The 26,256-nt window shown below is 49.7% G+C and overlaps 1 protein-coding gene across 1 annotated transcript; it reads right to left on the reverse strand.

Moving 5' to 3' along the window:
* Nucleotides 1-916: 916 nt before the first annotated feature.
* DERL1 (derlin 1) lies at nucleotides 917-26,121 on the reverse strand. Its single transcript, XM_083622320.1, has 8 exons — nucleotides 25,775-26,121; nucleotides 21,439-21,550; nucleotides 20,090-20,154; nucleotides 18,554-18,580; nucleotides 9,143-9,238; nucleotides 7,483-7,535; nucleotides 6,441-6,551; nucleotides 917-4,598 (listed from the first exon to the last, which is right to left on the reverse strand). Exons 1-8 carry the CDS (start codon nucleotides 25,925-25,927, stop codon nucleotides 4,460-4,462), a joined length of 756 nt encoding a protein of 251 aa, XP_083478446.1. The 5' UTR covers nucleotides 25,928-26,121; the 3' UTR covers nucleotides 917-4,459.
* Between the last annotated feature and the right edge of the window lie 135 nt (nucleotides 26,122-26,256).

Consider the following 26,256-nt stretch of genomic DNA (forward strand, 5'->3'; position numbering starts at 1 on the left):
GAGTCTCTGCCCGGTTAGAATATTTCCTTAGACACTGGTGGTGCTTCTTGCTTGCCTGAATGGAAGGTAGAGGAGCATGTGAAGAAACTAGCCTACTATACGAAGGTATATCCTCCTTTAGCTCAAGCCCAGGATTGGGAGCGGGCACAGAAAAGGATGCTGCATTGCACCTGTGGAAGGAATTCTATGGATACTACCACATGCCCTCTCATCCATAGGCTTGGCACAAGGGTTTTTCTCACAGCCTACAGATGGAATACAGATGGGACACGGGTGGCATTGTGGGTTAAACCACAGAGCCTAGGACTTGCTGATCAGGAGGTCAGCAGTTCGAATCCCCGTGACGGGGTGAGCTCCCGTTGTTCGGTCCCTGCTCCTGCCAACCTAGCAGTTCGAAAGCACGTCAAAGTGCAAGTAGATAAATAGGTACCGCTCTGGCGGGAAGGTAAACGGTGTTTCCGTGCACTGCTCTGGTTCGCCAGAAGCGGCTTAGTCATGCTGGCCACATGACCCAGAAGCTGCACGCCGGCTCCCTCGGCCAGTAAAGCAAGATGAGTGCCGCAACCCCTGAGTTGGTCACAACTGGACCTAATGGTCAGGGGTCCCTTTACGTTTACCTTTACAGATGGAGCAATGCTGGAGTTGCTCATAGATGACCTTAGACAATGCATCTTTTAATGACCCAATATTACTACTCGGCTACATAGGACGTTTTGCAAGGTTGACCAAGACACAATGTAGGAAGAGCTCCCTGAGAAGCCAGCAACACTAATCTACTGCCCTGTAGGAATTTTTACCGCTTTGTGAGAACAGCGGTATTCAATTTACGGCTGGGGGAGCACCTACAAAGCTCTCTTGTGGTTGCACAGTGAGGTCAAAGGCATGCAAAGCGGAAACAAATTCAGTGTCAGACAGGTTTCTAGAGTTTTACATCTTTAATTTAAAACTTTGCCAAGAACAAAAAAAAAAATGGTTACAAAAAGAGAAATTATCTACAAAAAGAAGTACTCATTTCATAACAGAAGCTGCCGGTGGCAGTTTGAGAGGGGGAAGGGAAAAGTGCTCCGGGTGAACAAAAACCAAAGTAGTGCGAAGTGCCCAAAAGTGAGCTTTTAACATCCAGGAAAGGCACATGGTATTGATCTAGGATGGTCACCAGGCTTGGATATGCACCAGTTGCATGTGGATGGCTAACATGCTAGTGAGAAGGCAGACTAGAAGTCTTCCTGCTGTGTTCCCCATGTGCAGAGATGCAGGGACACATTCTGATAGCCAAATCCAGCTTTGAGAAGAACTGGTCTTCCACGAGACTAGACCACTGCAAAAATCAACATGGGGTCGGGGGGGGGGGGAAGGAGAACGTCAATGGCTTAGGTGTTCACTAACCAAGCCACCCCTCACATGCACTGCAACATGGTACAATTGCTGTACCATATGCCCTTCCTGAATATTTGACTTTTGCTTTAAGATTATGGTGCAGACAGAAATTTCAAGACACCGAACCTGCCCCCTTCTCTACTCCTCTGGTGTGTTTTCTACTTGTAAAAGGGGTGGAAATTATTGCTCCGTTCACGATGACCTAGCAGCTTCCTGCAGAAGTAGGAGCTTGGGTTGGTAGGACAGCAATCCTCGTGGCTTAGAGCCAAGCTACAGGTTCCCTTTAAAAGCATGCTTGGTTCTTTGAGCATCAGCAACCGCTGCAAGCAAATGAGGGGTGCTGCTTTCCCCTTTCTGCTACCAGGGTTCAAGTGAGAAGCTGTGCGATGCAGGCTTAATAATGGTCCTTGTTGGCTAGACAAGATTGTCAGGTCTCTTCAGCTGCAGCAGGGCTGCTGCCATTCAGCACCGGGGGAATGAATCTGCTAAAACAGTATAAGAGATCTCTTAAGTTAGAGCCAAGCTACACCATTCAGAAGTAGTAGTATTTCCTACAGAGGCGGAGAACTGAATGAGTGGATTCCTCCACCTTCACAAAGACCCCAAAATATCCCTGGCTTTGGAATGCTAGCTTGCCAAGGAGCAATTATTAAAGCTATGGAAAGCTATTCTTACTCCCTCTTCCCCTTCATGGAGTACTTCCTACATAAAAACATATTCAGAGCTGTGATTTCCCACCTACATTATGAAGTTGGCTGCACCTCGGGCTTAAAATGGATACGTTGATTAGCTCTATGATCAGTATAGCTTATGGGGTTGTAGCCAATTAGATTTGACTCAGAGTAGACTCATCAGAATTAGTCATGTCTGTTCATGGATTTCACTTTGGTTGTAATCCAGTGTTCCATTCTACAGAATGGTCTTTGGGAGAAACTCAGTTTTTTGTACGGACCAACCACAATACCTCAAGCAATACAGAGACCAATTTCTCCCAGAATGCAGAGAAGACAAAATCCCAATCCTTAAAAGTATTCACAATGAGATCCTGTTTTTAGAACCTGGGTTGGGGCAACATTCAAAATTTACACAGCTTAGGCAGTGTATGAAAAGAGAACAAGCAGCCTTGGGCAAAGAACTGCATCCACAGCTGAAACTCTTGCTTTCTGGTTTTGGTACAACTGTTCCCACTGCTGAAGAGGCAAGTCTAGAGTGCAATGTTAAGAAGTTGCTTGACTCTTTGCCAGTGGAACCTGTTATGTGAAGGAACAGCAAGCAAAGCTGTGCTGTCTCCGTGCACATGGGGACAGCCAATTCACGAAAACACCAGGATTAATTCATGACAATATGCTATAGGACTTTGGGTTCCCACATGCTACAAGCCAGAATTAATGACAAATTCTGGCCTTGGGGAAATGCCATCTTTTTTTATTACAAATATATGTATTTTTAAATCAAGCAAGAGCCACTGGAAGGTTTATTACCATGAGGACACTTCTAAATGATTTCTTAATCTTAATCTTAATTTCCCACTATCAAGACACATAATCGCAAGGTTTCTGTTTTCCTCAACGAAGACTGCCGCAGTGGGTTCACACCTCTGGGAAAGCAAAATCTGGTGAAAATACCGCACTCTCGCCAACCCCACCCCACCCCAGTTGAGTATACAAATATACGCAGAGCAAGGCTAGACAACGTAGTTCCCTCCAAATGCAGTTGGCCCTGGTGAGGGTCCGACAACATCTCTAGGTTGCCCCGTTGGCTACACCTTTGATGCATGGAGAAATATCAGTAGCAATTGCAACCCAAAGCATTCATAATCACTTCTACAGCACTTTCCATGTTTGCAGTGCTATGGAAAGGGCCTACTTGTGCAGTTGGGTGGAATGTTTTGCAATCCCATTTTGCAGATGGGAACACAGGTGAGCACAACCTGGTGTGGTTTGCTTGGGGATGGGGGAGAGAGGAGGAGGAAGAGGAACAAACCAGAAGATTGGGAGGACAAGGTTAGGTCTGCTTTCTCCTCCCTCTATCCAAATATCTCCAGTGTCACCCCACATAAAACAGTCATCAGTCATTTGATACCCATTACTCATATTAAAATCGAGCAGCTTAACTTGCAATGAAGGTTACTACTGAACATTCACAGATACCCAAATTTTCTTCCAGGATGAGAAATGTTGAAGCACCGGTTGGTCGGGAGTCTTGTTTGAAAACACAAAATAATTTTTGCTAACCCTCCAACTTTGTTTTTCACAGCTCACCCTCCCCTTTACAAGATACAAGCCCAAGCGTGATTACCTTACAGATTCCAAAGAACTGAGTTTTGTCTCGGTCCTATGTGTGTTATTTACTCGGAGGTAAGCCCCACCAAGTGAGTGTGTGCACAGGACTGGCATTAAAGCGCACCCAATCTACAGCTGAAGAGGCAGAGGCATTTAGATGGCCGCAGCAAAAATTTCCCAAAAGAGAGCTAGCACTCTGCCTCAGTGGCCTAGGTTCGCATCTCCTCCAATCAAAACAGATATCTGATGCCTTACACAGGAAATTTTAGGCTCTGTTCCTGCTAAATAAATACCAACATAGTTATCAGTACCCGAAGAGCTCCTGCTAGTTAGTATTACAGCAAACTCTGAAGTAACCCTTTTTTTTTTACCAGTTACTGTGTTGGACAATTCTCTGACCCAAGGAGTAGATTCTTACTGGACTCTGTAGGGCTCTTACGGGCCTGAAATTCAGATGCAACAACATAAATTCACCTGAGGAGAGGATGGTGAAAGAAAATACACTGTGCTAGACAATATTAAAAATGTGTGTTCTTTTTTTGTTTGTTTTAATGGCAGCACTGAGTTGAGCACTATTCAACAGCCTGGAGTAAAATCTATCTTGTGCCTTCCGTTGTGTCATCTTCCACCAGGAACGAAAAGAAAAAGTTAAGATTTCTTAATGGGCCAGACCCAATTGCCCTCGAGCAAACCCAGTTCTTGAGTACACTCCTCAGTAGGAGCCATTCCCATGAATGGTTGAAGATGTCCCGCACACACAAAAAGGAAAAAAAGAAGAAGAGAAAAAGCAGGAAGTTCTTTCACTGATCGCCCAGCCGGAAACCCTGGCCCCAGTTGTGTCTCCCTTCGCCCTGGCGGTTCTCTGCAGGCCTGCGCATGCTGGCGGGGGGCACCCCAAATCCAGAGACTCCTCCTCTCCTGTTCGGCAGCCAGTGGTACCTGGGGGCCAAGCAAAAGAGCTGTTCAGAAATGTCTGGTCTTTCTGAAATCAGGACTAGTTCAAGCTTTGTAGCATTGTGCATGTAGAATCTACACAGTAAGAGCTATAAGCTGGCCATACTGCAAAATGATTGGATGACATATGGCTAAGATACTGTTCAGTCCCACCCTGCCCTTTCGAGTGCAGTTTTAACCTAATTGGGACTGTTTTGGCAGACCCCCTAACAAGTCTGAAGCTCTTTTTGTCAGTTTACATTCTTTTATCAAACACTCAGATCTCAAAAGCATTGCCCTTCCTAGCTTAGTGGGAGGGAAAGCATTGCATATTAATACAGTAAAGGTAAAGGGACCCCTGACCATTAGGGTCAGTCGTGGCTGACTCTGGGGTTGCGGCGCTCATCTCGCTTTATTGGCCGAGGGAGCCGGCGTACAGCTTCCGGGTCATGTGGCCAGCATGACTAAGCCGCTTCTGGTGAACTAGAGCAGTGCACGGAAACGCCGTTTACCTTCCTGCCGGAGTGGTACCTATTTATCTACTTGCACTTTGACGTGCTTTCGAACTGCTAGGATGGCAGGAGCAGGGACCAAGCAACGGGAGCTCACCCCGTCGCGGGGATTCAAACCACCAACCTTCTGATCGGCAAGTCCTAGGCTCTGTGGTTTAACCCACAGCGCCACCCGCAATCCCTTATTAATACATTAAGAAGTGTTAAATGCCCCAGTTTAAAATGGACAATCTGTCACATTTGGCAGTGACTGCAGTGTGTCACCTATGGGTTCCAGGAAGTGCTAGGCAGCTCTCTTAAGAGATACAGCAATTACCGTATTTTTCGCCCTATAGGATGCACTTTTCCCCCTCCAAAAATGAAGGGGAAATCTGTGTGCGTCCTATGGGGCGAATACAGGCTTTCGCTGAAGCTTGGAGAGCGAGAGGGGTCGGTGCACACCGACCCCTCTTGCTCTCCAGGCTTCAGGAAGCTATCAGCAAGCCTGGGGAGCCCGCGGGATTTCCTGCAGGGCTCCCTAGGCTGCGGATAGCAGCCTGCTGCACGGAGCGTGGGGAGTGCTGAAGCAGAGCGCCCCACGCTTTGGGCAGACATCGGGCAGCCCCACAAGCTCGGGGGACAGCGGGGAGGTGCAGCGCCGCCATCCCGCTGTTCCCCGACCTGGTTTGGATTCCCCGACCTGGTTTTGGGGGGGAAATAAAGGGGGAAAATTTCCCTTTATTTCCCCCCCAAAAAAACTAGGTGCGTCCTATGGGCCGGTGCGTCCTATGGGCCGAAAAATACGGCATTTCTCTCCTCGAAATGGTGTGGGTGTATCTCACTCTTTGGCTTTGAACTGGGATAGAACCGTTATTTTTTCTGAGAGAGAGATTGTGAGTATGTGTGCTTGCATCAGGCACTGGGCAAGATCTGGTTTTCAGCATTTTGATATATCAACAGCTAAATATTGATATATGCTGATATATGCTGTTGCTTCCTCCCCACATTAATTCAGAAGGACATTTTTGAGTAAGCATGCGTAAGCCAGTTTAAGCTGAATTACTTGTTTTCAAACTTCATTTTACAAGTCTATTGTCATCTTCCTCTTTCATTCATGGCTTCTAAAAGTTTCAGTTGAAAAGCTCTCTTATTGGTTTCGCTGTCAGAGATGCATGCTCTGATAAATGTGGAAGACCCCATCATAGATTCACCAAACCGGAAAAGCTTGCTTGGGTCACCTAAATTCTCTGGTTATCGCTGTTATAAACGTTTCTTCTTCAAATAGGATAATTCCATTTCCTAATAATCAACCTGATTTTCCTTTTAAAAAAGGAGAAAACCTTTTAAAACAACTTACAGGAACTGAGGTGTTGATAGGAAATTTCTTCCTCCCAAGTCTATTGGATATTTAAACATTAAGAAAAAGTACAGGTGGCCAACCAGGTTGCCAATCAGCTCGTTGATGATACTGCAGGGAGAAGAGAATGGGATCAATTAACAATTCTGTAGTAAAGCCTTTTCTGCTGCCGACCTGAAGGCAATCTATACACACTGAACCTTGGTTGCCCCAACATACAGCCAAGGAGACAGGAGGCTGGAGTGAGGGGCAGGTTTGGCTCCGATCCCTAAGAGGCGGAGCAGGGGTTTGGATTTGATATCCCGCTTTATCACTACCCTAAGGAGTCTCAAAGCGGCTAACAATCTCCTTTCCCTTCCTCCCCCACAACAAACACTCTGTGAGGTGAGTGGGGCTGAGAGACTTCAGAGAAGTGTGACTAGCCCAAGGTCACCCAGCAGCTGCATGTAGAGGAGCAAGGAAGTGAACCCGGTTCACCAGATTACGAGTCCACCGCTCTTAACCACTACACCACGCTGACTCTCCTGTATAGCAGCTAAAATACTCCTATATTGCTATATTCCTGTATAGCAGCAAAAAATGTGCCATACATGCCCAAAGCCACAACTCCTAGCAGTTACCATGCTCAAAGGACAGGCTAAAAAATAAGGCAGACGGAAGAGTCAAACGGACACAGGAAGTTCCTTTCCTTCCCGCATTCACCTTTTCTTTTGGAGAGGGGAGGACACAGGAGCCTGCTGCTCATGCCAGGAGCAACTGCAGCTTGAGCAGGGCTGGTACTATGGCTGGGACCTTTCACCATGGAAATTGCTCACTGAGAAACCTGCCAGTGAAGATCTGGAGGTTGGGTCAGTGGAAGAGTTGGGCAATGCAAGGGAATGAGCCTCTCCTTGCCACTGCAAAAAAAAGGCTACTGCATTCACACACATTCCTCTTAATTATCCAGATGTTTCAGATGTCCTTCGGGGTATGGAGGTAAGCCACATGTTACTCTAAGGGCTGTATTTACTGTAATACAAAACGGGTATTTGGGAATACTTACGAGCCTCCAATGATATAGTTGAATCCCAGGATAACCCACGGTAGATAGCATGCCTAGGACAACAAGAGCACATGCAAACTTGCTGTGAACAAGGAAACTGAAGAGCGCAATTTAGTCTCCACCTGCTTCAGAATTCTCCAATTCCCCGACAGAAATATAGCTAGCTAAGTACATTATTGAGCATTTAATGTACAGGGGTTGCATCCAATGATGATGTTCTACTCGGGCAAGACTTCCACTTGCACAACAGAGCATACTGCTGCTCTGCTCATCTCTGAAGCCCACTGCACACCCTGAAAATCTGCTCCAGAGGGTTGGGGTCCATTTTGGAGCATATTTGAGGAGCAGAGAAAGGCAAAGTCAGTGGCTGGCTGGCCCCTGAGAGGCTGCTGGACTAGGTGGGCTATTAGGCTGACCCAGTGGGCTCCAGTTGGATCAAACAGAGCTCCGCTCGCATCACTGGAAACAACCCCATGGTTATTTCATGACATCATCATCAACATCATCATAATTTATTATTTGTACCCCGCCCATCTGGCTGGGTTTCCCCAGCCACTCTGGGTGGCTTCCAACAAAGATTAAAAATACATTAAAATGCCTCACATTAAAAACTTCCCTGAACAGGGCTGCCTTCAGATGTCTTCTAAATATTAGGCAGTTGTTTATCTCTTTGACATCTGATGGGAGGGCGTTCCATAGGGCGGGTGCCACTACCGAGAAGGCCCTCTGCCTGGTTCCCTGTAGCTTTGCTTCTCGCAACGAGGGAACCGCCAGAAGGCCCTCGGCGCTGGACCTCAGTTTTCAGGTAGAACGATGGGGGTGAAGACGCTCCTTCAGGTATACTGGGCCGAGGTCATTTAGGGATTTAAAGGTCAAGACCGGTGTTATGTGGTCTCGGCGGCCGCTGCCAGTCTAGCTGATATAGACGTCCCCCCCCCCCCAACTATGGAGGTTTTGCTCTACCTAGTCGGCGACATGTAATTCACATTTTAGAAGTACAGTACCTCTCACTGGGTTGCAATATGCTATCAGGACACCCAAGTTGCAGTTAAATCCCCTTCAGCTTTTTTGCTCCATCCCTTGCCTCTGCTGGCATAAAATCTCTCTCCCGACTCTGCCTTTCCCTCCCATCCTGCATTGCCTTTGCCAATATTTTCCTTGTCTGTACACCTCACTGCATACCGGACAAGGATGACAAATCCCCTTCTCCAATCCTAACATTCCATGATAGCATAGCCCCCACAACTACGTATCTGGCAGCCAAGAGAAAGCATGGCGATCTGACATGAGGTAGCTAGTAGCATCAGGGAGGTGGGTAAAGGTCAAGGAGCTCTGCTACAAGCCCATGCCTGGCTGCAGCATCACAAGGTGTTTCTAGAGCATACAATGTGGTATAAAGACATTGCCATCTCACACATGGGTCTATGTCTCTTGTGGCCAAGGCACATGATATCAACTTCGAGGCTACCCTGCAGAAAGGCTTGGAAGTGAAACACCTTTAGTGGCAGCAAAAGAGCTCCTCTGATGCCAGTATCCCTTTAAGAATCTGGAAGGGACAAGTAGTCACAGGGGGGAACTGCCTCCCTTCCCCAATGAGTGAGCAAAGTTCCTTTGATATGGGCAAAAGGCTTGAGGAAAGGGGAAAGCCCTTTGGCCTTACCTTAAACCGTGTCCCAAACCAAAATGTCACTATCATGTCTCTGTTCAGCTGGGCCCAAACGTAAAGTACGGACATGATCAAGGGAATCATCAGCAGCTACAAGGGAAGCAAGAGAATGAAGAGACAGAAAGATTGAGATTCAGTACAGGACACCTAAGCAACTACAGAAGGCTCACAATAAAAAGAAACGCAGAGGCCTGTTTAGTGCTCTCTCGAATTTGCACATAACTTCAGACCTGGATTTAGTATTATGGAAACAAGACTCTGGCGCGTGTCTCCTCCCCACTCCTGACATGGTTGCGCAGGGGAGTTTGAAATCTTTACCTTCTGTTTTTGATTAACTGCAGCACGTCACTTGAATCTGAGAACTGGTTATAACCTTGAGCTGTTATCACTAACTGTCAGGGAATCAGGAGCAGGAGCACTGGGGAGAGAGGATTGGGAGAGCGAAGGGGAAGAATCCGAGGGCAGCGTAGGGGAGTATGACAGTGGCCCGAGAGATTCCATGAGCTTCTCCAGCGAATCAGAAGATTCCCAGAAGGGGGCGCCGATGGTCAGGGCAAGGGGGGTCCCAGGGGGGACGCACCAGAAACAAGGAGCCAGAGGGGAACCCCAAAGCAGCAGTGGAGGATCAGGACCAGTTTCCCCACCAGAGCGTAGTGGGGGGGAGGAGTCACATGTGTCAGGAGCAGTGTCTCCTCCAGAGAGGGAGTCAGGGCTGACCACGCCTCCAACGGAGGGGAGGTCAGTTGCAGCTAGCCCCCCCGATGGGGGAAGCAGTGACAGCAGCAGTGGAACGGTCAGGAGGAAAGTTGCTGGCTGGGCGCGCGCGCCAAGTTCAAATGTGCAGGCGCGCGGAACAGCAGGAGACCCGGATGGGGAACCAGCTCCTAAAGCCCGCCGGAGGGAGGGAGAAGGCTCAGGGGAATCAGCGGGAGAAGAGGCTAGAAAGGGCGGAACCCCGGCGGGCAGGCGGACCCAGAGGAGGAAGGAGCAGCGGAGAAGGTGGAGCAAGGCTAGACTCTTAAATTGGTGTCAAGGGGGAGGAGACTCAGACGGAGCATCAGTGGTCTGACACTTTAGACGTGGGGCTGCGCGCTGCGGCTCTGGAAGTGAAACTGAACTTCAATAAAGGCTTTTATACTTAACAACGAAGCAGCGTTGGTCCTTTGTGAGCTGGGACCTAGGGTAGCCCTGACAGTATGCTCCGTCTCACATAAAAACCTCGCAGCGTGAGTTGGTGCAGCGAGGGGCAAGACTTGGTGTTTTGCGAGCTCACGAAGATAGGCAAAGATGACTACAGAGAGCCAGGTGAAAGAACTGCAAGAAGCAGTCACGACGCTTTACGCGGAAGTAGCAGCATCCAGGAAAAGAGAAGAAGAAGCAGTAGCGCTCTGCCGGGATCTGCAAGCCAGGTGGGACCGTTGGGGGAAAGAGGGGCTGCCAGGACCCAAACCGGAGGGAGTTGGCCTCGGGAAGAGGGGGGGCAGCCTGGTGGCGCACTTTGATGGGAACCTGCAGCAATACCCTAACTTCAGAGCTGACGTGGTTTACGCGCTCAATTTGCTTCGGAAAGACTTTAGAGATGAGGAAGAGAAGGTGGGCTTCATAATCACTCATTTGCATGGGGAAGCAAAAGCGTGGCTGCGGAATTTGTGGCGCGAAAAAGACCCTGCCCTCAAAGATTCCGATGCATTTATCAAAGCTATGGACGCTTGCTTTAAATCTACGGTAGATGTAGATATTGCTCGGAGGGAAATGCATGGACTACAGCAAGGGAAAGCGACGGTGAGGCAGTATCACTCGCGCTTTTTTGCCTTACTGAACGTGCTGGGCTGGGAGAAGGACTCCATTGCTGTCAGAGACCTGTTCTGGGAGGGGCTAAGTGGAGAGGTGAAAGATGAACTGGCAAGAGGAGAAAGACCCCAAAATACCCAAGAAGTTGCCCAAAGAGCGTTGGCAATTGGTGTGCGCCTGGAAGGACGTAAGGGAAGCACCCCAGCCAGGACAACCCCTTTCTTTCCCAGAGAGGCGGGGCGGGCGCTGTCCATGCCTCCTTTGGGAAGGGGAGAAGAGCCGATGGAGATTGGTGGTGCAAGGGCTCAGACTGCCAGCAGAGCCCAAACACCGGGAGCAGTCAAGGGGAAGGCTCCTAGAGGGACCAGGAAGTGTTACATCTGCGACAGTGCACAGCACATGGCCAAAGAGTGTCCCCAGAGGCTCCAGAAGCACACTGCAGCCTCAGCAACAGTAAAGGGAACAGGTGAGCAGCTGAAACAGCTGCAGGGGGAAGAAGAAGCCTGGTTGGAAACAGAGCCACTGGGGCCCAACCAGGCAAGTCAGTGAAGCAGTCCCCAGAGATTTTACAGCCCACAGACCCCCTCCCACCCAAACCAGTGGTGCAACTCACCGCATCGCTCCAGTTGCCCAATGGGCACACCATGCAAGTACCAATAACCATTGACTCTGGGAGCAACGCAGACTTTATTGGAGTGGACTTTATCAAGCAACATCGCATAGCACTCATGCCAGCCACGATGCCCCTAAACGTCGTCACGGTCGATGGCAGGAAGCTACTGGGAGGAGAGGTGGTACAGCAAACACCACCGATGGTGATGCAAATTGGAAACCACCGCGAAGTCATCAGCTTCAACGTCACCCACCTGTCGGACACGCCCATAGTGTTGGGTATGAGTTGGCTGGATAGGCACAGCCCGGCATTGGCATGGTACCAGCGGCAGTTGACCTTCTGTTCCTCCTACTGCGCAGAACACTGCATCCAGACCCGCCAGGAGGAGGAGGGGCAAGAGGATGAACCGCAGCTACACCTAGGCATGGTGCAAGCGGTACCCAACAAGTACAAGGAGTTTTTGGAGGTCTTCTGCGAGAGGGAAGCGGATAAGCTGCCTCCCCACAGGCCTTACGACTGCAAGATTGACCTCCTGCCGGGAGCGACGCTGCCGACTGGGAAACTGTATTCCATGTCTGAAGATGAACTGCAAGAACTCAGGGAGTTCATAGATCACAACTTGAAGCGGGGGTTCATCCAAGAATCTAAAGCAGTGGGGGGCAGTCCCGTGTTTTTCGTGAAGAAGAAGGACACGCCCCAACGGAGACTCATAGTTGATTTTAGGACCATAAATTCCAAAACAAAGCCCGCAGCATTCCCCATGCCCAAGATCGACGACCTGCTCGCGACGGTGAGGAAGGGACGGATCTTCACCAAGTTGGATCTACGAGGGGCGTACAACCTTATACGCATGCGGGAGGGCGATGAGTGGAAGACAGCCATGTTTACACCTTTAGGCACCTATGAATATCGCGTAATGCCTTTTGGTCTGCAAAATGGCTCCCATACCTTCCAAGCTTTCATGCATCACGTGTTAGCGGGACTCCTCTACAAGAAGTGCGTCTGCTTCCTGGACGATATCCTGATCTTCTCGGAATCGCAGGAGGCTCACGAGAGGGACGTCAAGGAGGTCCTGCAGAGGCTACGGGAGCACAGACTTTACGCCAAATTAGAGAAGTGCCAGTTCGACATGACGGAGGTGGATTTTCTGGGCTACAAGCTGTCCGACAAGGGACTCGCCATGGACAGCGCCAAGGTCCGCGCGGTGTTGGACTGGAAGAGCCCGCGCAATCGGAAGGAGGTCCAGAGGTTCGTCGGCTTCGCCAACTTTTATCGCAAGTTCATCAAAGGGTTCGCGAAGGAGACGGCGGCCATCACGGACACCCTCAGCTCCAAGAAGAAGAAGTTCACCTGGACGGACCAGGCGGAGCAGTCCTTTCGGAGACTCAAGCGTCTCTTCGCGTCCGAAGAACAGCTGCTACATGTAAACCCCGGCAGACCAATGAGGGTTGAGACGGACGCCTCAGACAGAGCAGTGGGGGCCGTCCTGTTGCAGCAAGATCCGCAAGGGGAATGGAGGCCGTGCGCATTCTACTCCAGGAAACTCAGCAAGGCGGAACAGAACTACACCATCTGGGACAGGGAGTTGCTGGCCATTCATGCAGCTTTCAGGGCGTGGCGGCACTTCCTCGTTGGAGCCAGACACACAGTGCAAGTCCGCACGGACCATAAGAACCTGGAGTACTGGCGCACGGCGCGGTTCCTGAACCAGAGACACATCCGCTGGGCGGAGTTCTTTGCGGATTTCGATTTCCGGATAGAATACATCCCGGGAGACAACAACGTCATGGCGGATGCACTATCCAGGAAGCCGCAGTATCTCGAGGAAGCGGCGCCGGTGGCGGCCAAGCACATTTTCGCACCGAAAGCGTGGGCGTGCGCTTCAGCTGCCGTGGACCTGGACGCGGTGCGTCGAGCGCTGCAGACGGATTCGTTCGCACAATCCAAGATGGAGGAGGTGCGAAGAGGCACAGCGAAGGACGACGAGTTCCAGATACGAGACGGACTGCTCATCCGCAAAGGGGCTCTCTACGTGCCCGGAGACGACCTCCGCGCGAAAGTCTTGCAGCAGCTACACGACGCGCCCAGCGCTGGGCACTTCGGCAAGGACAAAACGGCGGAATTAGTAACCAGAGACTTTTGGTGGCCCAAGGTGAGGGGAGAAGTCGCGGATTACGTCTCCAGGTGTGACACCTGCCAAAGGGCCAAGCCAGTACACAGGAAGCCAGCGGGTCTACTAGAACCCCTACAGACGCCGCTCGAACCGTGGGAGAGAGTGGCCCTGGACTTTGTCACAGATCTGCCCAGCTCGCGAGGCAAAACAGCGGTGCTCGTGGTCGTAGACATGTTCACCAAGATGGCACACTTTATTCCGTGCGCGAAGGTGGCCACAGCGGAACAGACCGCCAAGCTGTTCATAGACCACGTGTTCAAAGCTCACGGCTTGCCGCGGTCCATCCTGTCCGACCGGGGTCGCCAATTCGTCTCGAGCTTCTGGCAGAAGCTGCTGGGCATCCTGAACGTCAAGATCAACTTAGCGTCGGCACGACACCCGCAGACCAACGGACAAGCGGAGAGGGTCAACGCCATCATGCAGCAGTACCTGCGATGCTACGCCAATCAACAACCCTCGACCTGGGTGGACTACCTACCGCTGGCCGAGTTTGCCTACAACAACACGAAGCACGGGTCTACGGGAGTGACACCGTTCTTCGCCAATAATGGGCGGCATCCCAGAACTTTCCCAGGGTTAGAGACGAAGGGGGAGGGGGAGCCAAGGGGAGCAGAGCACTTAGCAGCAGAGTTACAGGAGGTCCACGAGCAACTCCGCAGGCAATTGGAACTGGCGAAACACGCCTACAAAATGCAGGCAGACAAGCACAGGAGGGTCGGGGAGGACATCCAGGTGGGGGACTGGGTCTGGTTAGCAGCCCAGGCAGTGCCGGCCAGGACGCTAGCTAAGAGGAAGCTCAAGCACAAGCAGCTGGGACCTTACCAGGTCGCGGCGCAAATCAATCCAGTGGCCTTCCGGTTGACACTCCCGGAGGGCTCCAGAATGCACCCAGTCTTTCATAGGTCAGTGCTCACACCCTACAGGGAACCCCACAGGTTTCAGGCGACAGGGAACGCGCCAGACACACTTAGTGAATCTCCGAAGAGGGAGGGGTCACGGAGGGCGACGCCACTCAACGAGGTCACGGAGATTTTGGACTCGAGGTGGGGGGAAGAGGGGGTGGAATACCTCCTCGCCAGGGAAGGTACCCCAGCCAGTGCCAACAGGTGGGTACCGTGCTATGCCGTGGAGGAGCACTATCTTAAAGACGAGTTCCATGCACTCTTCCCACACAGACCTATGCCGGCAGAGTATTTCGACGACTGGCTCTTCACGCCCACACTGTCAGCCAGTACGTTCCAGGGTTTTTCATCAGCTGAAGAGACGACGCCAGACACTAGCTCCTCGGAGGGGTCTCTCTCGGGGTTTGCCACAGACCGCTCCTATTGGTGGGACACTCAACCGGAGGTGGGGTGGCGCAGGGAGCTGCTGCGGGGACCTTTGCAAGCTGTCTCACCAGAGGTACCCGGGGGAGGGGAGGACATGGACGTGTTGGGGGAGGATCCTGGATTCGAGCACATCAGCAGAGAGATGGAAGCAGAGGAAATCGACGTCGACGAGCCCGTTGCGGTTGGGCCGGATCCAGTGGACCGGCTACACACCAGGGGGGAAGAATGGTATCCCGCACTCACACCCACTGGACTGGAGCACCCGGAACCCACACCCGAAGAGGGGGAGGGGGGAAGGGGGGGCTTCGAGGGGGGGATGGATGTCAGGGAATCAGGAGCAGGAGCACTGGGGAGAGAGGATTGGGAGAGCGAAGGGGAAGAATCCGAGGGCAGCGTAGGGGAGTATGACAGTGGCCCGAGAGATTCCATGAGCTTCTCCAGCGAATCAGAAGATTCCCAGAAGGGGGCGCCGATGGTCAGGGCAAGGGGGGTCCCAGGGGGGACGCACCAGAAACAAGGAGCCAGAGGGGAACCCCAAAGCAGCAGTGGAGGATCAGGACCAGTTTCCCCACCAGAGCGTAGTGGGGGGGAGGAGTCACATGTGTCAGGAGCAGTGTCTCCTCCAGAGAGGGAGTCAGGGCTGACCACGCCTCCAACGGAGGGGAGGTCAGTTGCAGCTAGCCCCCCCGATGGGGGAAGCAGTGACAGCAGCAGTGGAACGGTCAGGAGGAAAGTTGCTGGCTGGGCGCGCGCGCCAAGTTCAAATGTGCAGGCGCGCGGAACAGCAGGAGACCCGGATGGGGAACCAGCTCCTAAAGCCCGCCGGAGGGAGGGAGAAGGCTCAGGGGAATCAGCGGGAGAAGAGGCTAGAAAGGGCGGAACCCCGGCGGGCAGGCGGACCCAGAGGAGGAAGGAGCAGCGGAGAAGGTGGAGCAAGGCTAGACTCTTAAATTGGTGTCAAGGGGGAGGAGACTCAGACGGAGCATCAGTGGTCTGACACTTTAGACGTGGGGCTGCGCGCTGCGGCTCTGGAAGTGAAACTGAACTTCAATAAAGGCTTTTATACTTAACAACGAAGCAGCGTTGGTCCTTTGTGAGCTGGGACCTAGGGTAGCCCTGACACTAACTATAGTTACAATTATCCATAGCTTAGAGTTCAGCCAACACACTAAGCTGTGGTTCATATAAAACAGATGAAGAAGTTTCTGGTCTTCTAACAGCTGTGCCAGAGCAAGCAGGAGAGAGAGCACAGAAGCCCAAAACTTGCTGTGGCTCTTTCATGGATGCTTGCCACAGAGAGGTCTCTCCACACCTGACAGCACATCGTCATTGAGAAAATGTTTTAGAAAGGCGTTTTTCCTCTTTGCCCCAGGCTCCCTAATTTGAGATCCGCCAAGCAGAAAACAGCCTATCCCCAGACAGGACAGCAAGTCGGGGCGTGAGAAATCTGGTTTTGCTGCCTGTCCCAGATAGCAAATACAAAGGCCTGTTGTTAAGATCGGTCCAACCACAATACGTGACTTGTGGGCTGCCTTCAGCTTAGTGGGTCACAAGTGATGAAGGATTGGTGCACAGAGAAACACTTGGTTCCTAGCCTTGTTTATTCCTAGAATTAAGTCCCACTGATTTTGCCACCATCTCACCAAGTGTATTTTCCTCGGATTGCAGCCCTCGAGATTACAGGAGTCTGCTCAAATTATAGAAATAAAAATAGACTTTAAAATTAAGTCCAGCTATCCCCTCCTTTTTCTGCGCTGACAGAACTGAGCATTAACAGGGGGCTTGCAGGTTTTTAGGCCTCCTTATTCATAACATCCGTGTTGGTTCTGACGTAATGACTTCCATCGCAAGAAAAAATGGTGTTGATTTACTTTCAACAAGATCTTTTTAAAAAGCTAATGTGGGCGAGAGATGTGATTGTGCGATTGGCAAGGACAGTTTGACAGAGGTATCAGCACCAGGCTTGCTTAATTACCTGAAAGTTATATTACACACACACACAAGTCTTAGACAATGAAGGCTGACTGGCTATTTTAGATGCAAAGTTAAATACGATTTTTCTCTGCAGTGCAAAATGATGCATGCATTTGGGAGAACTGGGCACGAGTGGCTTAGAAGGACCTGAAATGGAAACCCTCAGAGAGAGTAGGGAGAGGTTGGGCCCAATGCAGCTGGCGAGGAGTTCATGGATACGATCCCAAGAGGTGCTCTTATGAAACTCCCAGGAAATGTTTCAGCCTCAAAAGTCTCACAGTGGAAACGTAATCAAAAGCAGGAATGCACACCTCTCCCTCTTTCTGGAAATCAAAAGGTCTTATAGCTCCTAGAGCCCAAATATGGGATTCTGAGTTTGGGAAGAACAGGGTGCAGTTGGAAACTCTGCCTGAAGCTCCAGGCGCGTCTCGGAAGTTCTCCTTCCTACAAAGGGCAAAGGCTTTATGGCAGCTTCAGCTGAAAAGGAATGCACCTACGGCACACTCACTGTTGACATTGGTAAGACTGCTTATCACCTGCATAGAATGCATTCAAGGGGTATGATGTGGTTTATCATCACTACACCAGCGATGGAAAACTGGCAGTTTCCACATATTGCTGGACTCCCCAACTCCCATCAGTCACAGTCAGCACAGGCAATGATCAGGGACAATGCGGGTTGTAGTCATCTGGGTGGTCAGAGGTTCCCAACCCTACGTTACATGAAGAAGCCTTAAGCCTGTGTAATTTCTCCTTCCAAAGCATGCCTGTGAGAAGATCAGAAGCCCTGGCCCCTATTTTCAACGTCCAATGCCTAATCTGCGGTCAGCTTCCTAAACCTGCTTCTTTCGGCCACACCACAGACAAAGCATAATACATCCTGTGTGGACACGATGCAAAATTGCAGTTAGATAAGAACAGAAGGGAAAGCTTCCAATCTCTCCTCCTTGCAGCTGCGTGAGAGGAGCTGGGGAGCCGAAGAGACACATCCACAAAACAGTATCGACTAATGTAAAATTTACCTTTGCACAGTAGACAAAACACCCACCCACACCCTTTTCTCTGTCCTCCAGGCAAACATGAAACATCATCAGTGTTCAAGGGCACCTTTCAATGCAAAGCAAGGCCAATCGTGTGAGAGACAGACTTGGGGAGGGTGTGGTTGGGGAATGTTCTGAGAGACAGAGAGAGATGGAGGGTCGCAGCAAGGTATTGTTAAAACCTGAATGCAGCCATTTTCTCTCAGGGTTATTTCTCCTACAGTTTTGCACTTGAGTATCAGCAGAAAATTCACACCAAACTTGCTGGACAGGAATGCGGAGTGTTTTGCTTGGTGCTTTCAGGTGTTCAGAAACACAAACTGACCCTTTTTCTCCCTGCCAGCACACTGGTTTAGATGGGAGAGTATTGAATACACAGTACACATAATCCACTCTGATCTGATCTGGCCCACATGAATTCTGTACAAGTAGATGAAAGACCTGGCACTTTAGAAGCCAGGTCGCTTTGAAAATAGACATGCTTACCTGCATATTCATTGCCAAACCAGTAATCTTTCATTGTTTCACTAAGGAAAACCAAACTAAAACAGAAGACAAGAAGCGCAACCTTGTGATGAGGCACATTTAACTCAAGGGACTAAAAGAGCTGGACAGAATCTGTCTGGAAACCTGCAGCATGGCTTTGAAACAGCCTGTGGAAATATTGCTGGTGAGAGAGCAAGTGAATCAGATTCAACACAGTACAGTGCAGAAGAAAAGGTTCTGTTAGCCGGCCATACTAGACACTGCCATTACTGTTCTGCAGGCAAGCTTCAATGGACTCAAGTGCAACCAAGGATGTGCCTGCTCCCCTCTCACCTCTCCTCCGGCAGGACCAGGAGGAAGACTTCTGCAAAGTTTAGTTCTGCTTTCAAAGAATCTCATCTTAGCATTAGGTACAAATGAGATATCCTGGTGTAACACAGTTGCCAAATCTGAAGCTGCCACTGTTAAACCATTAGTCATTTTAAGCCAGGAGTACTGTTCTTTTACAGAATGCGAAGCCAAGATTCCTCGAAAGCTAAACTCAACTTGGCAGAAGTCCTTCCCCTAGCTACACAAGAAGCGGACAGGCACAGGCCCAACACTTCACTTTGAGCTCATTAAGGCTCAGCCACTCAGTCAGGGTTTAGTACAGGGCCAGTGATGCCATATTATAAAACTATTTATACAGCATCTTTCTGAGTTGTTTTTTTACCTGCAATCCTTACAGCTATTCCTACACGTACAGACAAACACAAAGCCACCAGAGATCAAGGAGATAAAGAACTACACAACATTTAGAAGACATCTGAAGGCAGCCCTGTATCAGGAGGTTTTTAATGTTTGACATTTTACTATGTTTTTATATGCGCTGGAAACTGCCCAGAGTGGCCAGTGAAACCCAGCCAGGTGGACAGGGTATAAATAATAACATTATTATTAATAATTACTAACAACACATCATAGTACAAAAGGGACAGAAAGGAGTGAAGCAGATATTATATTGACTAAATGCTGGCTTTGACCTGTAAAGCCTTAAACAATTCAGGACCACAATATCTCAAGAACCGCCTCTCTCCATATGAACCAACTCGTACCCTGTGATCATCACCTGAGGCCCTTCTTCGTGTGCCCCCTCCACAAGAGGTCCACTACACAAGAATGGGCCTTTTCTGTGGTGGCTCCCCATTTGTGGAATGCTCTCCCAAGCGAGGCTCACTTGGTGCTTCCAGGCGAAAACATTACTCTTCGGCTGATTAAACAATCTATGGCCTTTTGAATGTGTTTTTTGGGGGGACGGGTATTGGGTTCTGTTTTTGATTATATATTTTGTGTTCTTGTTTTGTATTTTTATGTTATGAACCGCCCTGTGATCTTCAGATGAAGGGCGGTATACAAATTTAATAAATACTGCTACAACTGCTAAGACCATGCAGTGGATGTGTGACTAAACACAGATGAGGACCACACAACCCACTCCCACCCCTCTGCAGAACTCAAACATGCCAAAACGTTGCTGTAGCAAATAAAAAAGGATACAACTATGCAGATCCAATTAAAGAGAAGCATGAACATATAGTCGGCGGGTCTTCCATCGAAAGCGCCTGTGAACAAAAGAGTGGCGTTAGAGCGAGCTGAAACCTTGGCAGTTGTTTTGCATTGTTCCCCCCAGAGACACTGGATGGATCTTAAGGGCTATGATTATATTGCACGACACAACTGCGGCTTCCGTTCAGAGGAAGAAACGAGAGGCTGATCCGTTTCAGGAGCCTGCAGGAAGAGTCAGGGAAGGTTTTTCTTCCAGTTAAGAAATGCTTGGGGGGGGGGGGACTGGCTGTTTTAATAGACACGAAATATATCATCTCCACATTTGGGGAGAGGAAAGCCTCTTTAATCAATATGGGTACCAGCTTTGTATCTAGCATTATTTTTCTGCAAAAAATACAGGAAACAACGCTGTAGTGCATCTTTGAGGTACAGTCATACCTTGGAAGTCAAACGGAGTCCATTTGACTTCCAAAATGTTCAAAAACCAAATCGAGGCTTCCGGCTGGCTGCAGGACGCCCTGTCGGACATTCGGCTTCCAAAAGGACACTAAAAAACAATCACTTCCGGGTCTGGGGCGTTCGGGAGCCAAAGTTCCAGGGCGTTCGGAATCCAAGGTCTGACTGTACCAGTGAATTCAGACCACACAGGAATAGGACAGCAGGCTCAAAACAGCACCTTGATTCAAAATAACCAGCCTCCATTTTCCTCTCATTCCCAAAACCCTCACAGGGCAAGTGTCTGAGCATGCCGCAAAGACTAGCATTGCACACACACACACACACACACACACACACACACACACACTTGAATTTTCATTAACCTCCCATGGGTCCACACTATCATGGGTACTTTGCCCAGGGACCTCTCCCACTAGAGGTCTGTTTTCACAAATTCTCCCTGCAGGCTCATGCCCCTCAGAAAGCTGCTCCGGAAGGTGACAGCTAGGAGGCAGCACTAAAGGCTGCATGAAGAATTGGTAGAAGTTTGGATGCAACCCTGCGAGCTCTGCATCTTAGCAAGATGAGTCTCACAGCTCCATTGACAAAGCCCCTGCCTCGCATGCATAGGGTCACAGACCCAATGCCAGCATCTCCAGGTAGGGCCAGGAGAGAGAGTCCCTCTGTTTTAAATCCTGGACAGCCACTGCCAGTCAGTGCAGATAGTACTGAGCTTGATGGACCAATGCCTTGACTCAGTATAGGGCAGCTTCTTATGTTCTTCTATATGCATCCGAATTAGCATCTATTGCCACAAGAAGATTATAAAAGAAAATGGAAGGTAACTAGTGCCACTGAATGTGAAAACTAAATAGTATGTTATATATTCAATGTTACATTACCTGTTTCTAATCGTGATGAATACTGATACAAAAAATATAAGTTCACCAGGTAAAGAAACCCCGTTCCTGGGCCGACCGGAAAATAGAAGGTTGCTGTGATTGGCCTCCAGATCTGTTCAAACATTTTAAAGAGAGAGTATGAATTCAGAGGTTTATTACAGTGAAACAACCGAGAGTCTTGTGGCACCTTAACTACTGACAAATTTGTTATGGCATAAGCTTAGCAACTACACATGATGCATGGTATGTAAGCCTCACTTGACTAGCAGATGGGAGAGAAATGTAGGGGGGTGAAGTCAGAGTAACAATAATTTAAGACAAGAGCTTTCCAAACTGTGTGCTGCAACATGTTAGTATGTCGGCTGCAGTTTGTACCTGTGTTGTGCGAATGCTCCCCATGCTCCTCCTGGGGCTGGAAAGAGGTTAGTTAAACCTCCAGCTTGCTTGTAAAACTGAATCACTGTGTCGCAAAATGATGCACGTCTAAAAAGTATGTCAGCGAGATGAAAAGTTTGAAAAGCTCTGATCCAAGAGCACGGCAGTACACAAATAACTTCTCCTTGGAGGACCCAAATTTATACATGCTATAGAAATGAAGTACAGTGGTACCTCGGGTTACATACGCTTCAGGTTACAGACTCCGCTAACCCAGAAATATTACCTCGGGTTAAGAACTTTGCTTCAAGATGAGAACAGAAATCGTGCGGCGGCAGCAGGAGGCCCCATTAGCTAAAGTGGTGCTTCAGGTTAAGAACAGTTTCAGGTTAAGAACAGACCTCAAGAACAAATTAAGTTCTTAACCCGAGCTACCACTGTAATGTATTTCTATGAGGGTGGTTTATTTCATATATATTTAAATAACACTTAATATTTCAAAAATCTGGCAAGCAGTAGGTGGCTACGTCCCCAGTGCTATATTGTAGGATTTGCACAAGCATCGCCTGTCTTTACACAAAAAATAGAGCACATTCCACCTGTTCTAGCAAACTCCCTGCCTATGACATTTCCAGCCCTGCTAACTCTGAGTAGCAGCAGCCCCTGCCGCCACAAAAAATAGCCTTGCCACAAGGGGCTGACCATGCTTGCAATTCTGACACAGAGAGAAGTCATCCACTTACAGTGAGGGGGGAAAATATTTGATCTCCTGCTAAATTTGCCCGTTTGCCCTCTGACGAAGAAATGACCAGTCCATGATTTTAATGGTAGGTTTATTGTAGCTGTGAGAGACAGAATAACAACAGGAAAAAACCCCAGAAACCCAGAAGACAAAAGTCAAGAGATTGATGTGCATTATAATGAGTGAAATAAGTATTTGATCCCTTTGCAAAAGATGACTTAGTACTTGGTGGCAAAGCCCTTGTTGGCAATTACAGAAGTCAGACGTTTCTTGTAGGTGGCCACCAGGTTTGCACACATCTTAGGAGGTATTTTGTCCCACTCCTCTTTGCAGATCCTCTCCAAGTCAGTAAGATTTTGAGGCTGATGTGTAGCTACTCAAACATTCAGCTCCCTCCACAGATTTTTGATGGGATTAAGATCTGGAGACTGGCTAGGCTACTCCAGGACCTTAATGTGCTTCTTCTTGAGCCATTCCTTTGTTGCCTTGGCTGTGTGTTTTGGGTCATTGTCATGCTGGAATACCCATCCTCGACCCATTTTCAATGCCCTGGCTGAGGGAAGGAGGTGCTCACCCAAAATTTGACGATACATGGTCCCGTCCATTGTCCCTTCGATGTGGTGAAGGTGTCCTGTCCCCTTAGCAGAAAAACACCCCCATAGCATAATATGTGCCCCTCCATGTTTGACGGTGGGGGTGGTGTTCTTGGGGTCGTAGGCAGCATTCCTCCTCCTCCTCCAAACACAGCAAGTTGAGTTGATGCCAAAGAGCTCGATTTTGGTCTCATCTGACCACAACACTTTCACCCAGTTCTCCTCTGGGTCATTCAGATGTGCACTGGCAAACTGCAGACGGGCCTGTACATGTGCTGTCTTGTGCAAGGGGACCTTGCGGGCTCTGCAAGATCTCAGTCCTTCACGGCTTAGAGTGTTACCAACTGTTTTCATGGTGAGTATGGTCCCAGCTGCCCTGAGATCACTAACAAGTTCCCCCTTGGATAGCTCTTTGGTCTTGGTCATGGTGCATACTTTGGAATCTGCTGGATTGATGGCTTCTGTTGACAGGTGTCTTTTGTAGAGGTAATGTAACGAGCTGCGATTACAGGTAAGATCTCTCCCTTACAGCAGGTGCTTCTAATCTCAGCTCGTTACATACAGTGAAGATGCCAGGTAGCCTGACATCTGGCTGGTTGATAAGGGATCAAATACTTATTTCACTCATTATAATGCGCATCAATCTCTGACTTTTGTCTTCTGGGTTTCTGGGGGTTTTCCTGTTGTTATCCTGTCTATGACATTCCTTCTTTTGGATGCCTCCTTGAGCTCCTTCTCTTCTCAAGATCTTCCTGAGCATTTTGATCAGGGGGATGATAGCAGGTCCCCAGTACTAAATTACTCTTGGTGTCCAATATCACCACCTAACAATTCTGTGGTGGAGTCTGCCCCTTTTGGGATTTCAATCTCACAGGACTCTGTGTCCTCTTTGACATGCAGAGCGACACCACCTCCAGAACACCCTTCTCTGTCCTTCCTATAGAGTCCAGATGCAGAGACAACTGTGTGCTACCATTGCCCACTATGCCCAATACATCTCTGCTCTCTTTTAAAACCAAGCATTCCAGCGCATCCATTCTGGCTTGGAGGCTTCTATAATTAACAAATGAACGTCTATTCATGCATTTTATCCTACTTTACTTTGGCCTCTTTGAATTCCTATAATGTCCCCCTTGCACGATACAACATGTTCATCCTCGCATATTCCAAACCAGCTGTTCCTCCAGTGACCAACTTAAAAGCTGCTCTGTTACAACGCTAATTTTAAGAACCAAGTTCTTCCCTGGTTCAATGAAGCCTGTCCCTTTCATAGAAGCCTAGATAGTTCTATAATGTTTCTTCAGTGCCTAACAAATCCAGATTCTTGTCTCACAAACACATTGAGAATGTTTAGCTGGCTATGCATGTAGCATTTCAGAGAACACCACCTTGAAGGTGTTCTATTTATGGCTGCTTTACTGCTTGCTGAAGATGGTGGTCCTGTAGGCCTAGAAAGGTCCAGATGGAAACCTATTCTGCCCTGGCCTCCTCACCCTATTAATGGAACTGTTATCTTCACATTTCAATACTAGGGCAAAGGCACTTTGTTAGCCCAGGCTCCCCCTCACTTGTAGAGCAAGCGCTGCGCACATGAATAAGCATCACATGCCTGCTTTACTCCTACCATCTTGGAAGGAAAAAACAACCACCTAACAAACAAACAAACAAACAAACCAGAAAGCCTTCCATCATAGTTCCTTATTATATCCAAACCAGAAAATGATTAAGCATAATGGTGTCTGAACAAACCAAGATGCTGACACAAAGCACTTGGCTTCATATACAGTCATACCTCGGGATAAATATGCTTCAGGATAAGTATTTCTGGAGTGCGTTACTTCCGGGTTTCGCCGCTCGTGCATGCGCAGACGGTCAAAATGACATCACTCGCATGCGCGAAAGCGGCGAAATGCGACCCACGCACATGCATCTTACGTTCTATTCAGGATGCAAACGGGGCTCCAGAACGGATCCCGTTCGCATCCTAAGGTACCACTGTACTGTATCATTCACTCATCTGCACAAAAGGAGTGGATAAAGTGGCTGCACACAAAGTAACAATGTTTGATTTTGAGATATCGATGATGATGATGTTCAAGCTTCCAGATGCGGCGAATGAGTTTCAGGACTTACTGTGGGAATTTGAACCCACGATGGTAAAGACCTAAACATTCCCCACTAAACTGTGGTACTGTGCTTTGCTTTCAGGAAAGAGGTAGGAACTCCTGGGCTCAAAACAAGGCACCTTTACAAGCGGTGTCCCGTCCCCCCAACAGGTGGCCATGACACAGCAGGCCATGACACAGCACTGACACTTCCCGCGTGGCTCCCTCGGGTGGCACAACGGGTCAGTGCGCCTGGCTGTCAACCAGACAGTCGCTGGTTCGAGCCCACCCAGGGACGGCGGTAGGCAGCTGTCCTGCATCGCTGGGAGGGGGCTGGGCTAGATGAACCCTGGGGGTCCCTTCCAACTCCCTGCGCTCCATTGACAACCAGCGCTGCCGAGCCCCACGCCGTCTCCCAACAACTACAACTCCCGGCATGCACAGCGCCGCGCCGCGGGTGATGCTTAAGCGCCAGGCTCGCGCCGAGCATGCCGGGAGTTGCAGTCCGCCCACTCGCTTACCTGGAAGCGGTTGATGAAGGCCTCGGGCCACAGGAAGAGGTAGAAGGGGCTGACGAGGCCTAGCTTGCCGACGAGAGGGACCGCGATGGCGCCGGCGAACCAGTAGCGGGTGATGAGCGGGATGCTCCGGAACCACTCCCCGAGGTCCGACATCTCCCCTCCGCCGCCGGTCTAGCCGCTGCGAGGCCTGGGCGTCTGGGGCCTTCCGCTGCCCGACACTCTCGCCCGAGCCGCTCCTATGACAGCGAAGCCGCGGGAGGTGGGGCGGTGGGAGGGGCCCGCCTTCCTCCGACGTGGCCGCGCCGAATTCGGCCGAGCAACGGCCGCTTCCGGTTTCCGCCTTTCTCTCTCTGAGGAGGGGCGGGGCGGAAGGAGCGTCGCCGGAAGTTCCGGCTCTTAAAGGGATAGCGGGCGCTGTTTCTCACCCCTGTTTACCAATACACGTGGGAGCGCGTTTGGGGTGGGGGGAAACGCGGAAGTAA

Source organism: Podarcis filfolensis (assembly GCF_964270895.1).
Source record: "Podarcis filfolensis genome assembly, chromosome: 7".
NCBI lineage: Eukaryota > Metazoa > Chordata > Lepidosauria > Squamata > Lacertidae > Podarcis > Podarcis filfolensis.